The sequence below is a fragment of the Sus scrofa genome, chromosome 2, assembly GCF_054392235.1.
Source record: "Sus scrofa isolate SSC_HxYL_T2T_F1_AM1 chromosome 2, Sscrofa_HxYL_maternal_Yorkshire_Landrace_v2.0, whole genome shotgun sequence".
NCBI lineage: Eukaryota > Metazoa > Chordata > Mammalia > Artiodactyla > Suidae > Sus > Sus scrofa.
The window spans coordinates 70,086,143-70,101,878 of NC_139384.1; the positions used below are offsets into that span (position 1 = coordinate 70,086,143).

At 49.8% G+C, this 15,736-nt stretch overlaps 1 protein-coding gene and 1 long non-coding RNA gene across 3 annotated transcripts in view; one reads left to right on the forward strand and one right to left on the reverse strand.

Moving 5' to 3' along the window:
- Positions 1 to 715: 715 nt before the first annotated feature.
- LOC102160178 (uncharacterized) lies at positions 716 to 1,938 on the reverse strand. The gene is made up of 2 exons (XR_301790.4): positions 1,747 to 1,938; positions 716 to 937 (listed from the first exon to the last, which is right to left on the reverse strand). It is a non-coding gene; the product is annotated as an uncharacterized LOC102160178 (long non-coding RNA).
- A 172-nt stretch (positions 1,939 to 2,110) lies between these two features.
- MED26 (mediator complex subunit 26) overlaps positions 2,111 to 15,736 on the forward strand; it is a 51,425-nt gene continuing 37,799 nt past the window's right edge. For both annotated transcript variants that reach the window (XM_005661191.4, XM_003480761.5), the window contains exon 1: positions 2,111 to 2,475. In XM_005661191.4, coding sequence (XP_005661248.1) covers positions 2,404 to 2,475 — 72 coding nt within the window. In that variant the 5' untranslated portion in view covers positions 2,111 to 2,403. The remainder of the gene's footprint in view (positions 2,476 to 15,736) is intronic.

Below are 15,736 nucleotides of genomic sequence, written 5' to 3' on the forward strand. Positions count from 1 at the left end.
TTGAGCCCCCACTGTGTGTGAGATCTGTGGAACTGAACTGCCTGAATGTGTGTACAATTGCCGTGTATCTGGATAAGATGTTCATTCCCTTTTTTCACATGTATTTAATAATCACTCTTCTATCTGCTGGGGACACAGTCAAGTCAGTGCCCTTGCAAAGCTCACAGTCATCTTAATCTTTCTTAATTTAAAAAGAGCAAGTAGGGAATTCCCATCTTGGCTCAGCAGGTTATGAACCTGACTAGTATCCATGAGGATGTGGGTTAGATCCCTGGCTTCACTCGGTGGCTTAAAGATCCTGAGTTGCCATCAGCTGTGGTGTAGGTCATAGATGAGGCCTTTGGGTGGAGGCCAGCAGCTGTAGCTCTGTTTCGATCCCTAGCCTGGGAACCTCCATATGCGGCAGGTGCAACCCTAAAAAGAAAAAGTAAATAAAAAGCAAGTAAGTAGAGTGCTTTTTAGATTTTTCTTAAATAACCTGACCCTTATGAAACAAATTATTTCTTTGTAACCCTTGATTAATATATATACATTATTAATATTAATACATATATTAATATTATATGAGTCAGAAATTAAAAAAAAGAGAGGTTGGAACGGGATGCTTGGAGGCGTGCTTGTTTTGCTTATCTGAAGTGAGATAAGGAATATCTCCAAATGGGCCCGTTTCCAACCTGGACCAGGTAAACAAAGCATCTCATTCTAGGAGAGAGAGTAAATTATTTGCCCATATTTATTTTCTCCTACAAGGGTGATGTAAAAGTTTTCACATGTGCAGAAGCAGGCAACCACAACCACGTGTGGAAACAGCCGTTTTTGTAAATAAAAATGCTTCCCAGAAACATGACAAATGCAAGACTAACAGGTGTAGCACAGATCCAAGGCGCACATGTGGTTTTCATCAGCTGCCTCTCTCCTGTTTTAAATCTAGGTCTTCCTGTAACAAACGAAAAAAGTTATTTCTCCCGAGGCTGCGACTAATAATCCACTCAGCCTGCCCTTTCATCCCGTCACATAACTGAGTATTTAGCAGAGCTTCCAGAGGAGACAGCAATGAAAGAAGGCGCGGGGGTCGGCTTAGACTTGACAGTTAACAATTCTGGGCTTGACCTAGAACTCTGGATGACCTTGGGCCTCAGTTTCCTTCTTTGTAGTGGAGATTGAGAGAATGAGGACTGAAGGGTCTTTCTTTTAAACCAGGGATTCTCTACAGGAGTCGATTTTTGCCAGCCAAGGGACCTCTGGCAGTGATTGGAGACATTTTTGGCTGTCCCAGGCGGGGGAAAAGGGTGCTACTGGCATCTAGTGGGTAGAAACCAGGGATGCTGCTGAACATCATGCAATGCACAAGACAGGCCCTACAACAGAGTGATCCCAGCCCCAAATGTCTGGGCAGGTTGACTCCAACGTTGCGAGCTTGGCGTAGATACAGGCTTGCAACGCTGGTGTCAGCTCAGGGGTTGGCTTTGGGGCTTTCCTAGCTGGGGCGGCGGCTCCCATGCGGGGCGCTTGGCTATCGCACATTTTCGGGATCCCGGCCCGAGGCGCTGCAGACCCGTGCTCGTATCAACGCCCTCTGGAGGGGGAGGGGCTGGAGTGTTCCCGCACGCTCAACTGACCCTTACACGCACAAATTCACTACGGGGAAGTCTGCTCCCCTGGCCCTCAGAAACGCAAATAGAGGGCTTGTGAAAGACCCCAGGCTCAGAAAACTTGGCAGCTTCTCCTGCCCGCGATTTCCATCACCTCCATCAGAACAGGGAAAGCTTTTCTCCCCGAGGAGAGGTCCTTCGGCTGCTCTGATACGGCCTCCCACAGCGCCGGAGTTCAAGGACTCGGCGCCCACCTAGCGTTTCGGTCGGAGACCTCGGCCCCCAAGCCGGGGCGGGGGCGGGGCCTGCAGGCGGTGGCCGTTGCCCCGCCCAACCGCCTCCCAACGGCTCCCTTGGCCGGGCGGCGGGGAGGAACCAAGCGGTGGGGCGAGTGCGCCTGCGCGCGCATGCGTATGGGTATGGGGCCGGGCCCGCGCGTGGCCCCGCCCAGGTTCGGCGTCTCTGCCCGCCCCATCTCCCAACCTCCTCAGCGTGGCGCCGACGCTGCGTGCGGCGCGGGTTACCCAGAGTGCTCCGCGCGAGGGTAGCTCACTGGAGTTTGGTTCTCGAGGCGGCGGCAGCAGCGGCAGAGGCTCCGGCGGCTCCTCCTCCTCCTCCGGTGGCGGCGGCGCCCCGGGCCTGAGCCCCGGCCCCGGCTCCCCCTCTGCCACCCCGCGCGCCCCCACTTTCTCCGGCGCCGCGGGGAACATGAGGCTCCGCTCCCGGAGGCCGGCGAGTGAGTGACCCCCGTCCCCCACCTCAGCCCGCCCGCCCGCTGGCCCGGCCGCTCCCCCCCCGCCTCGCCCAGGCAATGACAGCGGCTCCGCCGTCTCCGCAGCAGATCAGGGACCGGCTGCTGCAGGCCATCGACCCCCAGAGCAACGTAAGTGTCCACGGCACGGGCTGTGGTGGAGGCCGCGTGGGCCCGGGACCCTCCCCCTCCCTACTGCCTCTCTCCTGCCGGGTTCTGGGGGACCCGTCGGACGCTCACCTGCCCCCAAGGGCCGCTGCCATCTCGGCCTCTCGCCCCTCGGGCCCGGGTCGGGGCAGGTCGGGCAGCCCGGCGGCGTTCGGTACGTGAGGCCGAGGCTTTCGTGAGGCCTGGGCGGAGGGAGCAGATGGGAGCTGAGACCAGAGCTTTTCCTCAGTTCCCGCTCCAGCTCTTCGACCCTTGCTGCTACTGACAGAGCTCGCTTGCCTTTTCCTTCCCGGGAGACCCCCGACCCCCGGGAAGCCCTCCCGGCGCGGGGGAGGGGAGAGGGAAAGGCTGTGGAGCAACTGGTGTCCGGGGTATGATTCGGGGATCCCGTGTCGCCAGTGTCTCGGCCTTCTGGGTGATCGGGAAGTCCTTCGCTTTCCTCCCGGCTGGAAGCACCTTCCCGGCTTCGGAGAGAATCCCTCGACTTGCTTTGCCCCTAGCCGGCTGCCTAGGGCGCGTAAAGAGTCCTCTTCGGTTCTGAGAGTGAACATGTCTTTGCAGGATCCCTCCTGGGGTCGCTGCTGACGGAAGACGATCTTGTGGAGAGTGGATTCTTTTACCTTTCTGGGCCTGAGTACTCACTGCGTCTCTGACCAAGCCAGAGCCCCGCTTTTTGGTAGTGAATTAGAGGTGATTGTTTTCTCTCCCATTCCCCCCATAGCCCTCCTTCAGCTGTCTCTTCCCCCTACCTGGGGTCCCAGCCTGTTGGTTTGTGACCTAGACCATCCGGGTTAACCTCAGGGTGTTGCTTTCTCAGACGCTCCTCTACCCAGGCTGCTGTTTGTAGAGGGATCTTCCCTGCCCCCTTCCGTGTGTGGGGGGAAAGATTCATTGAGTTCTCATATCTTCTCTGAGTGGTTGCTGGCCATAAGGGTCATTTTTCCCTGTGGCAGGAGCAGGTTCAGCAGTAGGAAGATGCAGTAGCATCCAAGTAAGAGATGAGTCCCTGCATTTCCTGGGAGACCAGGAAGTGGCCCTTAAGATCATTTTTTAATGTACTGGGGCTAGAAGGAAAAACCCTCTTGGGCTTGGCCAGGTAACTCAGGTTTCTATCACTATGGAGGCTTTTGCTTTTCTTTTACAGGAGTTTGGCTGATTACTTTTAGCAGTAGGCTTTAGCTTAGCATTTTTAGAATTCATGTTGGATTGTACAGTTTTGGTAGATATAGAGAAGTTATGCTCTAAGACTCTGATTTCTATATCATAAGTAATTCTGTTGTTCCTGGTCTACAGGCCCTATTAGAGTAGCCGTGGTGGTAATTGTCTTTAACAAATGTTGTATACATTTTTTTTTATGACTTTGGGGGTGGACTAGGCACAAAGTATATAAGATCTTGCAGGATTTTTGCAGTAACTGGTGCCGCAGAGGTTCCCAAGACTGAAATATTAGAGGATAAAACAAGTGATGTGAAAAATGTAGCCTTGGTGTCTTTTGCATCAGTCAGAGTGTAATTTCTTGAATTCCATTTGCGTGTTTGCCTTCCAGAGAATCTGAAAGGTTCCTGAGATATTAGCACTGATCCTTAATGCCATCTAGGAGAGCTTTGGGATCAGGAGGGGCTTTGATGCATAGTCCCCGTATTGTAGATTAGGTGGGGCAGTGACCTCAGGGGTTCCAGTGTTGTGTAAGGCTCTAATCTGAAAGGTTCCTCCTAGGAATACAGGAGGAAGAGGGTCCAAGCCCACCATTGTGTTGTATGTTATGGTATTCACATTTCACATGGCTTATTTGGGACAACTCTTGTGATAGGTGTGTGTGGAATCTTACTAATGTAAATGTAGTGGATAGAATTGAGAAGTTGCCTCTGAATATGAGTGATGAGAAAGTGCCTCCTTTAAATGCTGCTACTGTCAGTGTCAGCCCTGAATATCACTATAAGCCATTGGACAGGAGTGTGGCTTGGAGCAAACCCCAAGCCACACTCCTGTCCACACTCCTGTGGATAGAGATGGTACAAGTGTATCTCTGCAGTTTCTCCTGATTGACCTGAGCTCAGGTGAGAACTAGGTGGCTCCAACAAGGCATTGCTAGCACACAGCTGCTCTTTTCTGCCTTGCCCAAGTAGGAACTTCACTTCTGCATAGTTAGTTGACACATATTTAAGATGCTCCTGGAAAATAAAAATGGGGACAGTGTTGAAGAGCCAATACTAAAATTAAACCTCTTCTGAGAGAAGCGACAGAGAATTGTGTCATGTAATGCTTACCTTTATGGGCATGCAATTATGCTTAACAAACTTAACTTTTGCTTGAAAAATCAATGTCAGGCAGCTGACCTAATATCCACAAGTATCTGAAAAGTTAGGGAAGTAACAAAGAAACACTTTTTCTTAAGAGGAAAGTTGTCGCTTTGCTCTAAATTCTAGCCGCTATAGAATTTGAATAGCTCTAGTATAAGGCTCTGAGTTAATACTTTAGTAATGAAGTAAATCCCATACATTCCTTTTCAGAAAGCAACTAACAGTTTTTCAGAACGGTCAAAGCCTTACTCTTGTGTATGTCAGCCCAGGGTGTTGAAAATCTTTCTGAAGTGTACTGTGTGCCTTTGTTCCTGCTTTATCTTGTTTTGTTGTGGATAAAGTTGAGGACTGTCTTCCTTCTGCCCAGGAATCAGAGTCAGTCCACCCAAGCATAGTCTCCTCAGCAAGTGATTAGGTTCCCCTGTGTACCTCATTGTTTGACCAGAGTACGGTCTTCTCTGTCTAGAGCAGAAGTGCTAGACATACTTTCTAAGGCTGGTTAAACTGACCGAACCCTAGAATCCTTCTCAGGCCTATGACTGCAGAGCTACATTTGAACCCTCTTTTACCGAAAAGCCCTGTGATTGCTCTATGCCCTGGAGTTGAGTCACATAGTGTTCTAGTGTGGAGCTCTGGAGAACTGTGAGGAACATGTTAGTCTGGTGTCCGAGAAATGTTCTGGCTCAGACGGTGGAGTGAGTGCTGCACCCCTTTGACAAGTTGACTAACAGTGAGGGGCAGGTGAGCATCCCTGTGTTCACAGCAGGAAGAGGTCAAAGAAGGCACTTTGGGGAAGAGACGTGAGCTCACTCTAGGCATCAGTGTAAGTGCCTCCCCAGTGGACAGGCTCTCCAGCAGGAAACCTCAGGAACTACTTCATCACTCTTCTGTAGACATCAGGTCCCAAGGGGAGGTGACCAAGGGGCCTCTGCAGAGAGACACATGGGAAGGATAAAATTCCCACCTAGAAATTTGAAGGTTAAAACACTGCTTAGCTTCATTGGGCTGCAAAGTGGGGTTGGGAACTGGTGTCTTTGCCCCATAAAGATCCTTCTAGATCCAGGTTCAGATGCTAGATGGGGTAGCAGAAGCTAACATGAATTGTTCTAGAAGTTTTTTCTTTTAATGCAAGGCATATTATGTGAATTTTCTGAATAATAAATACACAGTTCTACACAGAGATGTATGCTTTACATGACTTGGTGCAGCGCTTTGACAGGGTCTCCTGCTTCTTCCCAACAGCCTGTAAGGAAAGGTGGAGTGGGTAGCCAGTCTTCCCTTTCTGCAGGTACAGAAGCCAACAGTATTAATAATGACAGTAGGTGCTATTTAGTGAATGTCTCCCATGGCCAAGAGAGGACAAAATGTTTTTGTTTCCTGCTGACTTAATGTGAGGTGACTGCTCTCAAGTTAGGGACTTACCCAGAGTTATTAAGTGCTTTGCCACCATCCTGCTCTCAGAGGAGAGAGCTTCAGAAGAAGCTGAGGGGGCAGTGTTCTTGAGCTGGTAAGAAAAGATGTGGGAGCCTCTTTACTCCCACACAAGTTTATATGAGATTACAGCTTGGGTTTGATTTACCTGTGATAGATCTAACTGGTTGATGACATTAGACAGACTGTCCTGGAAATATCTTAAGGTTTCTGTTAGGGACACAGAATCCTGGGCCAGACCATTGTGTTGTGGCAACTGCAAACTGATGTGGAGCTTTTCATGAGTCTTGTGTTCCAGCTTCCTTTTCTGCTTCAAGATTACTGCACTTTTGATGTTAATTTAAAATGCCATTGATCCTGCAGAAAAGAGGAATTTTATAAATTCTAAAATGGAAGACTGTTAGTTCTAATTCTCACTAATATATTAGAAGATAGGAAATCTAAACATGTGAACTCTTCCTGATCACACTAGTTGCCCAAATTCAGTAACCCTCCTGTCTTTGCTCTTTATGTTGTGGCCAGGATGTGTGAGGACAGCAATGTGGCATTTTATGACTTTAGGAAACAGGCAACAAGTGTTGGCTGTGAAGCAGGTGTAGGTCCTTGTTGTGACTCACTCTCTTCCTCAGAAGAGGTGGACTTTACATTCTGTCTTCACAGAGGTCCTCAGAGGTGGCTGTCATTGGAGTATGTTGTCCTGGCTGGAGGTCATAGAGGTCGGGGGGGTCAGTCCAAGATCATCTTATGGAAAGGGTTCTGTCTATCCTGATACAGATAGAAAAAGGCATCAGGGTCATCTGAGCTCAAGATGCAGCTTCGTATGGCAGGCTATGCCCCCAAGGGTGCCAAGCTTGGGGTTAGATGAAAGAGAAGAACAGTATGCACCTTGCCTCGTTTTTGGTGTCCATGTGAGTGTCTTCTTAGAATTCTGTTTTAACCAAAACTGATTTAACCCAGCCTGACCTCTGGGTGACTCAGTCCCATGGTTGAGTCTCCTGCCCACCCCCCTACTGTAAACCTCTGTCTGGAAGCTGGGACCTCTGTCTCTGTCAGTAGAAGTTGTACTTTTTATTCCACTCAGGTGGGCCATCCTGAGCCCCCTTGGTCTCTATGGGGAGCATGTGCTGGTTATCAGAATAGGTGGCTGAGTTTGTGGCTAAGTGGCTGGCTGTGGAAGTAGCACATTTTCGTTCTGCCCTTCTGAGTGCCCATGCTTGGAGCCCCCTTCTCAAACTGCTCCTATTCACTCTTGGGGCAAGTGAGTGGAGCTGAACAAATAGTGACACAGGGATTCCATGAACTGGGAAGCATTTTCTGCCTAAGGAGGACCTACCACTATTCTGCATGCTTTGTTTAAAAGTACTTTCTGAATGAATTCCAGGTCTTGGGAGGCAATATACTTTCATCTCAATCACCAGTTGGCCTATGCTGTTTATGGAGAAATAACAGTAAAACTGAAAAGTAGCTCAGCAGTCTCATTTCTAGCAAGTGCTTATGGTGCTGGGTGCAGAGGGTGCAGAACTGGAGATGCCCAGCCACCACCCTGGAGGGACCTGGAGCAGGTGTGGAGTGTGCACATGGGTGGTCTGGTGTGGGGCAGCCTTACAGGGCCACAATTCTTAGGTCCAAGTGGGACAGTTCTTTACATGTTTTATTCAGAGATCAGAATTCTCAGAAGCATGAAATGATTGTCTAGAATCATCCTTTTTTCATCATTTGTGTTTTCAGAATGAAAAGTTTTAGTCAGGTTCAGGGGGTCAGTTCTTCGTTCATCTCTGATCTGAGGGGAATGGAGAGTTTGGAGGAATTGCTGGCAAATCCTTGAACAGTTTGCCTTCTTAGCATTGAGATAGGAAAGGGGCAGTTGTAAGGCTCTGTGAAGGGCCTGGAGTATGGTTTCAGGTTAGTGAGGTTAGGTTTGCTCTGTGTGGCTTCCAGAGGCTAACCTAGGATTTGGAAAGCAGGAGCTTCTGGGAGCTAGGTACTTTAGTGCTCAGGGGAGCTCTTGATTATCATCATAGCTGGCTTGAGAGTCCCAGGCCACCATGCCAGGTGGATGTGCAGACACTCCTGGGCCCTCAGACTCCTGGCCTGTGGGTTCCTGGAGGTTCTGTAATTGTGTATGGAGCCTGCTAAAAGGAGGCGTCTTGTGAGGTGATGTGCCACTGCAGGCAGGTGGGGTTAAAAGCTTTCAAATCCTCCAGGGACTTCAACAGAGATTTCTGGATTCATTCATTGGAGGCTCTAAAATGAAGAATTGTGGTTTACTGAGCACTTACTGTGTGCCAGGTATGTGTAGTGCTCTTTGCATCTTCAGCCGTTCTCTGAACTACTCTTTGAAGTAAACTACTCATTTTAGGGGAGAGCAAAGGTTAAATGATCTTCTAGTGTTACAGAGATGGATATGGGGAGCTCTGGGCCCAAACCCAGTGCTGGTTGACACAGAAGCTGGTGGGCTTAGCAGTAGTCTCCCACCTCCCACGTAAGTACTGCCCATCCTTAAAGTCGAATGCCAGCGCATCTTCTGAGGTTAACCTTAAAGGTGAAGTTTTTTTTGTTTGTTTGTTTTTAAATGGCCACACCTGCAGTATATGGCAGTTCCTGGGCCAGGGATTGAATCTGAGCCACAGCTGTGACCTGAGCTACAGCTGTGGCAGATCTGGATCCTTTTTAACCCATTGTGCTGGGCCAGGGATGGAACCTGCGCCTCCACAGTGGCGTGAGCTGTGAGCTGTTGCAGTCAGGTTCTTAACCCACTGTACCACAATGGAAACTCTGAAGATGAAGTGTTTTTAAATATTGTTTTGTAGGAGTTCCCATCGTGGCGCAGTGGTTAACAAATCCGACTAGGAACCATAATGTTGCGGGTTCGATTCCTGCCCTTGCTCAGTGGGTTAAGGATCCAGCATTGTCGTGAGCGGTGGTGTAGGTCATAGACGTGCTTCGGATCCTGTGTTGCTGTGGCTCTGGCGTAGGCTGGTGGCTACAGTTCCCATTAGACCCCTAACCTGGGAACCTCCATATGCCGCAGAAGCGGCCCTAGAAAAGGCAAAAAGATCAAAAAAAAAAAAAAAGGACCAAAACTATATATATATAGTTTTGTATTTCCATTTCCTTCCCAGTTCCTACAACATTTCCCCCTTAAAATCTTCTGGCTCAGTGAGTCCTAACCTTTTTGAGTTTCAGCATCCATTTTTATGATAAGGAACATTCAGGAACTTCCACATAATGGCATGTGTACTTTGAGTAGTGTTTTTTTTTTTGTTTGTTTTGTTTTTTCCTGAGAAAATTGAAGGACAGAAGCTACTCCTAATCTGGTAACACTTTGCAATGAAGTTATAGCTTGTCATAAAAACAGTGTGTACTTAAACCTTGCAGGCTGACCTTATTTGTCTTATGTGTGACACCTAGGGTCAGACCCTTTGCGCTGCCTCTGTTTGGGGCCCCCTGTCATCTCTACTCCTCTCCCTTTTCTTTGCTTTAATCCAAGAAAGTCTCCTTCAGGCCCTGGACATGACTTAAAAATCCTGCTTTCCTGCTGAGAGTAGGTCTTATTGATCATGTTTTCCATGGGTTTGCAAGCTCCTTGGTAGTAGAGCATGAGTTACTCCCTAAGTATCTGGAACTTCTTCAGCAAGTGGGTGCTCAGATGCTTTTTGATCTTCCTGTGAAGAAGGCCTGGTCTTCCAAATTGGCCGTTAATATATACTGGCAGGTACTAGATGCTGGCACTTTTCATATTTAATCTATACAGTGACCCTGGGAAGCAGGTACCAGTGCAGAAACTGAGGCTCAGTGGACATCTGGCTAGAAGGGATGGCGCTGTGATTGGAATCCACCCCCCCAGTCCTTACCCACCTGTTGCTGCCTCCCATGTCACTCAAGAGAGGGTAGTGGGTACAAGGCAGTCAGTTCACTCTCCTGCCTGGGTTTGGATCCTTATGTTGGCTTCATCGCACAGCGTTTTTGTGCTTGTGCAGGAGGAAAGTTTACCTGAAATACTTTATGCTTTCTTTTGAACTGGATGAGGAAAAGGTGTGAAGTGTTTATTTCTTTTTGTTTCTTTTTTTTGTTTGTTTTTTGTTTTTTGTTTTTTGTCTTTTTAGGGCTGCGGCCACAGCATATGGAGGTTCCCAGGCTAGGGGTCTAATTGGAGCTGTTGCTGCTGGCCTGTGCCAGAGCCACAGCAATGCTGGATCGGAGCCACGTCTGCGACCTATACCACAGTTCATGGCAACGCCAGGTCCTTAACCCACTGAGCAAGGCCAGGGATCGAACCCTCAACCTCATGGTTCCTAGTTGGATTCGTTTCCACTGCACCACGACGGGAACTTCTTTTTTTTTCCTTTTTGTTTCTTGGCTATCATTTTTCACCCCTGACAGAGAAGGTGGCCATCCCTGATCCCTGGAAACACTGTTCAAATGGTACCTTGGGACCCTTTGGCCTTTTTTGGTCTTGAGACAGAACCAAACCCTTCCTGGACAACCCCTCTCCTGAGTTTCATTCATCAGGGCCAGAAAGTGGGTGATGCTTTCTCCAGGCCACACCACATGGTGGGTCAGCCTTGTGGAGACTGCTCACTTGTCCACTGTTGTGCATGGAGTGATTTTGTAGGTGACTGGCCTTGACTTTGTGGTGGAGGGTTCTGTGGTGCAGTTGGGTGAACTACAGATGGAAAACTTATCTGCACATGACCAGGGCTTACACCAAGAGGCCTTTGGCAGCCTGGCAGCCCCCCTTCAGGTGCTGGTGGTCCCACTGCCCTGTGTATACCTTCAGCCCTGTCCCCTACCTACATCCTTGGTCATGTTTGTCTCTTTGGGTCATGCCTGGCCTACCGTGATGGCTGCAGCTCTGCCTGTACACACTGGGGCTGGGTTCTCCTTATCCCCTTGATGCCTTACTTGGATATTCCTCCCTCCCTCATTCCATCTTAACTTTCTTGATCCTTCATGTCATCAGGTCCCTGCCCAGCTTGGGTTTGGGCGTGGAGTGGTGGCCACATCCACTTTCCCCTGGGTGATCCCAAGGTAGCTGCCTACTCTCCTTCCTAAGGCAAGCCCTCCTGGAAGCGACTTTATTTACCCCCTTGGTGCATCTTGCCTCTTTAGCACTGTTGGGTGAGAGGTGGGCACGAGTGACAACTGATGTGTAATTATATAAAATAGGAATAGTTTACCCTTTCTGCTGATTGTTTCACAATGTTTCCTTGGAGGGTTCAGTTAGATAGTGGCAGGCAGAGCACCTTTACTAATTCTATTGGCCCCTCTCCCCCAGAGCAAGTGTGAGACTGCGCTCTGCACTCATAACAGAAGCTTAAATGCAAAGGGGGTCATCTGCTTGTGTTGCTCAAAAGCCCAGAAATGGGTCTCTTTTCAGTTGAGGACCTGGCTTTACTCCATCTCTCTGTTCTGCTTTTTTAGTGTTACCTTCACACAGTGGGTGTCTTCCCTCACCCTCCACTGACCGTCATCCAGAGGAAGAAGGCGAAGGCAGCTCTCCCAGAGGGCCTGGCAGACATTTCCTGGTGTTTTTTCTGGGCTTTGATTGAATTAGCAGGCTGTCTTGGTTGGTTCACCCCTAAATCTGGGCATGATATTAGTTCCCCCCAAGTGGTCCAGAATAGAGGGGGTGACCCTAAGAGACATTAGGATCCTGCTCCATGGGAGAATGGGTTGGGGAATGACCTAGCAGTGACCCCTGGGTGAGTGCTGGTTTAGTCACCTCTTTGATATGATAGGGCCTTCAAATAGTTGGGTGTCGTGCTGGGCCTAGGAGACTTGGAGCCAGATGACAAAATGGATATAGCTGAACCATGAGGTCTGGAGTAAGCAATGGGATAGTTTGTATGACATCAGATCACAGCATGGGGTTTTAAGGACCCACTCTTGGTTGCAGATCGATTTGCCTGTAGTCACGCTTGGGTACTTTGCTGTTACCTTGTCTTAGCACAGGTGCCGGATTGTAGGTTCTGACCCTATCCCGGGCGAAGGAGCCCTGTAGGAGTGCAGAGAGCCTCACCATGGTGCTACATTGTCTTGTCCCCATCCTCTTCTGGTACTGCAGTAACTGCCTAGGTGGAAGGAAGCAGTGCCTGTGAACAGACAGGAGCTGAGTTGTCCAGACTTCGGTCCTGTCAAACTCAGAAACATGGATGGTTACTGGGAGGTCTGGTCAGAGCTGATTGCCATGCCCACTTCCTCTTGTCTGTCTCCTCCCCCTGCTTACCGGAAGAAACTGATACCTGCATTTCCAGGCTTGGTTTCTTTCCCTTAGGTTAATTGAGACAATTAGGGTCAGGAGATCTTTTGTGGTCGTCCACTTTCCCCTTCTTATGTGTCTGGGAGGGGTTCTCAGCAAGCACCTGAAGTTGATGATGTCTGCTCCCCCTTTGCTGGATGCTGGCAGCCCTGCAGTGACAGAAGTGGGCCACATGTTACACATACAGGCGTGTCTGCAGGCGAGATTTGTGAATGGATATTTCACTTTCACTTCTATTTTAAAGGAGCTTCTCAAGCATTTAAAGTTCTCCCTTTGAAGGCTGGTCAACAGGCCACGCTGCCACTGAGTGCAGGAGCCTAACTTCTCACCAAGGAGCAGAAGTATCACCCTCCAAGGTGTTGTGACCTCATCCCGCATTTGCTTCTAACCTTTCTCCTCACTGAGTCAAAGTGCTCTTTGGGATTGAAATTGGGGTGGAAGAACTGAGAGGGAAACGGTTCTGTTTTTGGTCCTTGGCACTGTATGCATTTGTTTGTCTTGTGGATGGAATTCCTCCACTTGGAGGGAAGCACAGCAGCTCTGGGGTTTGAACTCTTGAAGGCTAGAGAGGTGGGTTCATTCACTTGCTTCCAGTTTGAAAACTCCTGGATAATCACTTTGGCTTGGCTTGGGGGTGGGGTGAAGGGGGCTTTGTAAGAAAATGGCAATGCCTACAGGAAGTTGGGAGGAGCTTGCAGAAGAAGCAGGGTCTGCTGTGCAGACAAAATCAGTAGGTGTCCCTAGATTGCTGTAGCCCTCATTTGACAGGACAGAAACAGGACGCTGGTCTGAGGTGGGAAGTCAGGACTGTCTTAGGGTTTCCGGTGAACCTGCCTGTCAGCCCTACTCAGAGTTAGGGAAGCAGGCATCTGCATGTCCTGGGGATGATGCTCCCATATCAGGACTACGGGGGGCATGGTTTTCTGCTCTGTCGGTGGTGGATTCCCCCAAGTTGAGAAATAGGAAGTGATGTAATCTGCTTCGTGAGATGAGCTGACCTCAAGCATGAGGATGCCCTTATGCTTGTCACTCCAGGCTGTCTCCCTGGGTCACCATCCTGCCACTGGGTCAGAGCTTAATGCAGCTCCTTGGGAATGAAGAAAGCCTGAGGCCTAACACTGAACAGTTCCCATTGTCCCCTGGGCCCCTTGTACCTTACTGCATTGGTGTTTCTGCTTTCTCCAAACTGCCTGCCCATGATGCCTCCTTCTCCTTGATGTTTTGGCTTTGCTTGGGGACCTCCGTCTGGCCTTTAAGGCTTTCCCCAGATATTCTTATCATGGCTTCCATAGGTGCCTGGGCAGTCCAGCTGACTGCTACCCTCAGCATGCTGTACTGTTCATTGGTGGTGCCATGATCAAGTGCTCTGCTGGCCACTTCCCTCAGTCACCTCATTCCTATAAGCAGGATCTCCAGGGAGGTGCAGCTGCTTCCCAGTTGACCATGTGGCTGACTGGGTAACATGTGAGCTCCTCAGATGACATAGTGGAGAAGACAGTCTTTCTCTGGGTGGACAACTTAGGCTTTTGTGTTGGGCAGAACTGAGTTGAAATCTTGACTCTGCTATTCACCATGCAGCTTTGGATGAGGTTAAGCTATTTGCAGCCTTAGTTTTCTCAGGAGGATGTATATATGCTGCTTAGGAAGACTGTTGAGAGTGGGATATGTGGTTCCAGACCTGAAGCATCCTGGGTGTTAACATGTGTGCATGGTAGCTAATGGTTCACAGACTTTGGGCAGCTCACCCAGCTCCCAGCCCAAATAACTAATCATGGGGCCGCATCTTCCTGGCCAGTTCAGGGATGGACCTGTGGTCCAGTCAGAGTCTGTGAAGGTTTGGTGCTTTGCTGGCGTATTTGGGAGAGACTTGACTGGGGGAGGACATGAGCAGGTTGCTGCTAGGGGTCTGCTGCCTCAGGCTTGGCCAGCCCAAGATGAGCCAGTAGCTTCTTTTCTTGAAACCCATTTGAACTAGCTTTTCTGTCGCTTGCAACCAAGAGAGTCAGCTGAGAATATTTTGCCCTAGCCTCTGGCTCAGGCATCCTCTCTCCTGACCTGCTTCTACACTCCCACCTGGATGGCCTGCCCTCCTTCTATTTTTCTTCCCCTCATTCCTTCTCCTCCTACCTGCCTGCCTGGGCTCTGGACCTAGCATGCCTCCCCCAACAAGGCCAGTGCCAGCTGTCCCAGGAGCACTGTCTTCTGACTTCCTGGCATCCTGGTCTGAGGTTGCCCACAGCACCTTTAACTTGTCTGACATGCCTCTGTCTACCCCCCTTGGTTCATTTCTTCCTGGTGTACAGTGAGCCTGTTCATTCTCTTGGGGCCTGTGGCCAGTTTACTCTGGGTCCATCTCCTATTTCAAGCTCTGGTTGAGGACAAGTAGTGCCTAACCTGGGAGGACCAAGCTGGATTTGGGATAAGAAAGAATTAAGATTTGGCGGGGCCTAGGTGGGGCAGCTGCTTGGCTCGTAAGTATTGGGGTTGAGGATTTCCCATCATAGCGCAGCAGAAACGAATCTGACTAGGAACCATGAGGTTGCAGGTTTGATTCCTGGCCTCACTCAGTGGGTTAAGGATTCAGTGTTGCCATGAGCTGTGGCTCGGATCCCGAGTTTCTGTGGCTGTGGTGTAGGCTGCCAACTGTAGCTCCAATTTGACCCCTAGCCTGGGAAGCTCCATGTGCTGCGGGTACGGCCTCAAAAGGGTTAAAAAAAAAAGTATCAGGGTTAGGTGGCTGGTTCCCTGGACAGCCCCATCCTGTGACGGCTGCTTGGCCTTCTCCAGACCTCAGCCCTTTGGGGATCCTCCTATGATACATGGGTTCCCTTGGAACCATAGTGGTCAGGCGTTGAGCCTGTCACTGAGTTGTAGGAGGTCTGGAGACAGGAACTAGGGATCGGGGGCAGTGGGCAGCTATAGGTTTTGCAGCACTTGCCCTCTGTAGTGTGATAAATCCCTCAGGCCCAGCCCCCAAGAAGCGCACATGTCTCCTCCCTCCCTTGGGCCAGGCCTGGACCAGACTACCCCTAGAAGAGGATTGTGCACTCTGAACCCTGGCTGTACTGTGAGAGCATTGGCTGCAGGTCCTCCTTGGTTGCTTTTCCCTGAGTGGCCTTGGGATGAACCACTTAATGTCTCTAGGTCTCAGTCTGTACCTGTGATATGAAGCTGATGGTGCTGGTGTTGGTGTCACCTGGTGTTGGTGTCCTGAGGGGCTGAGCATGTTAGG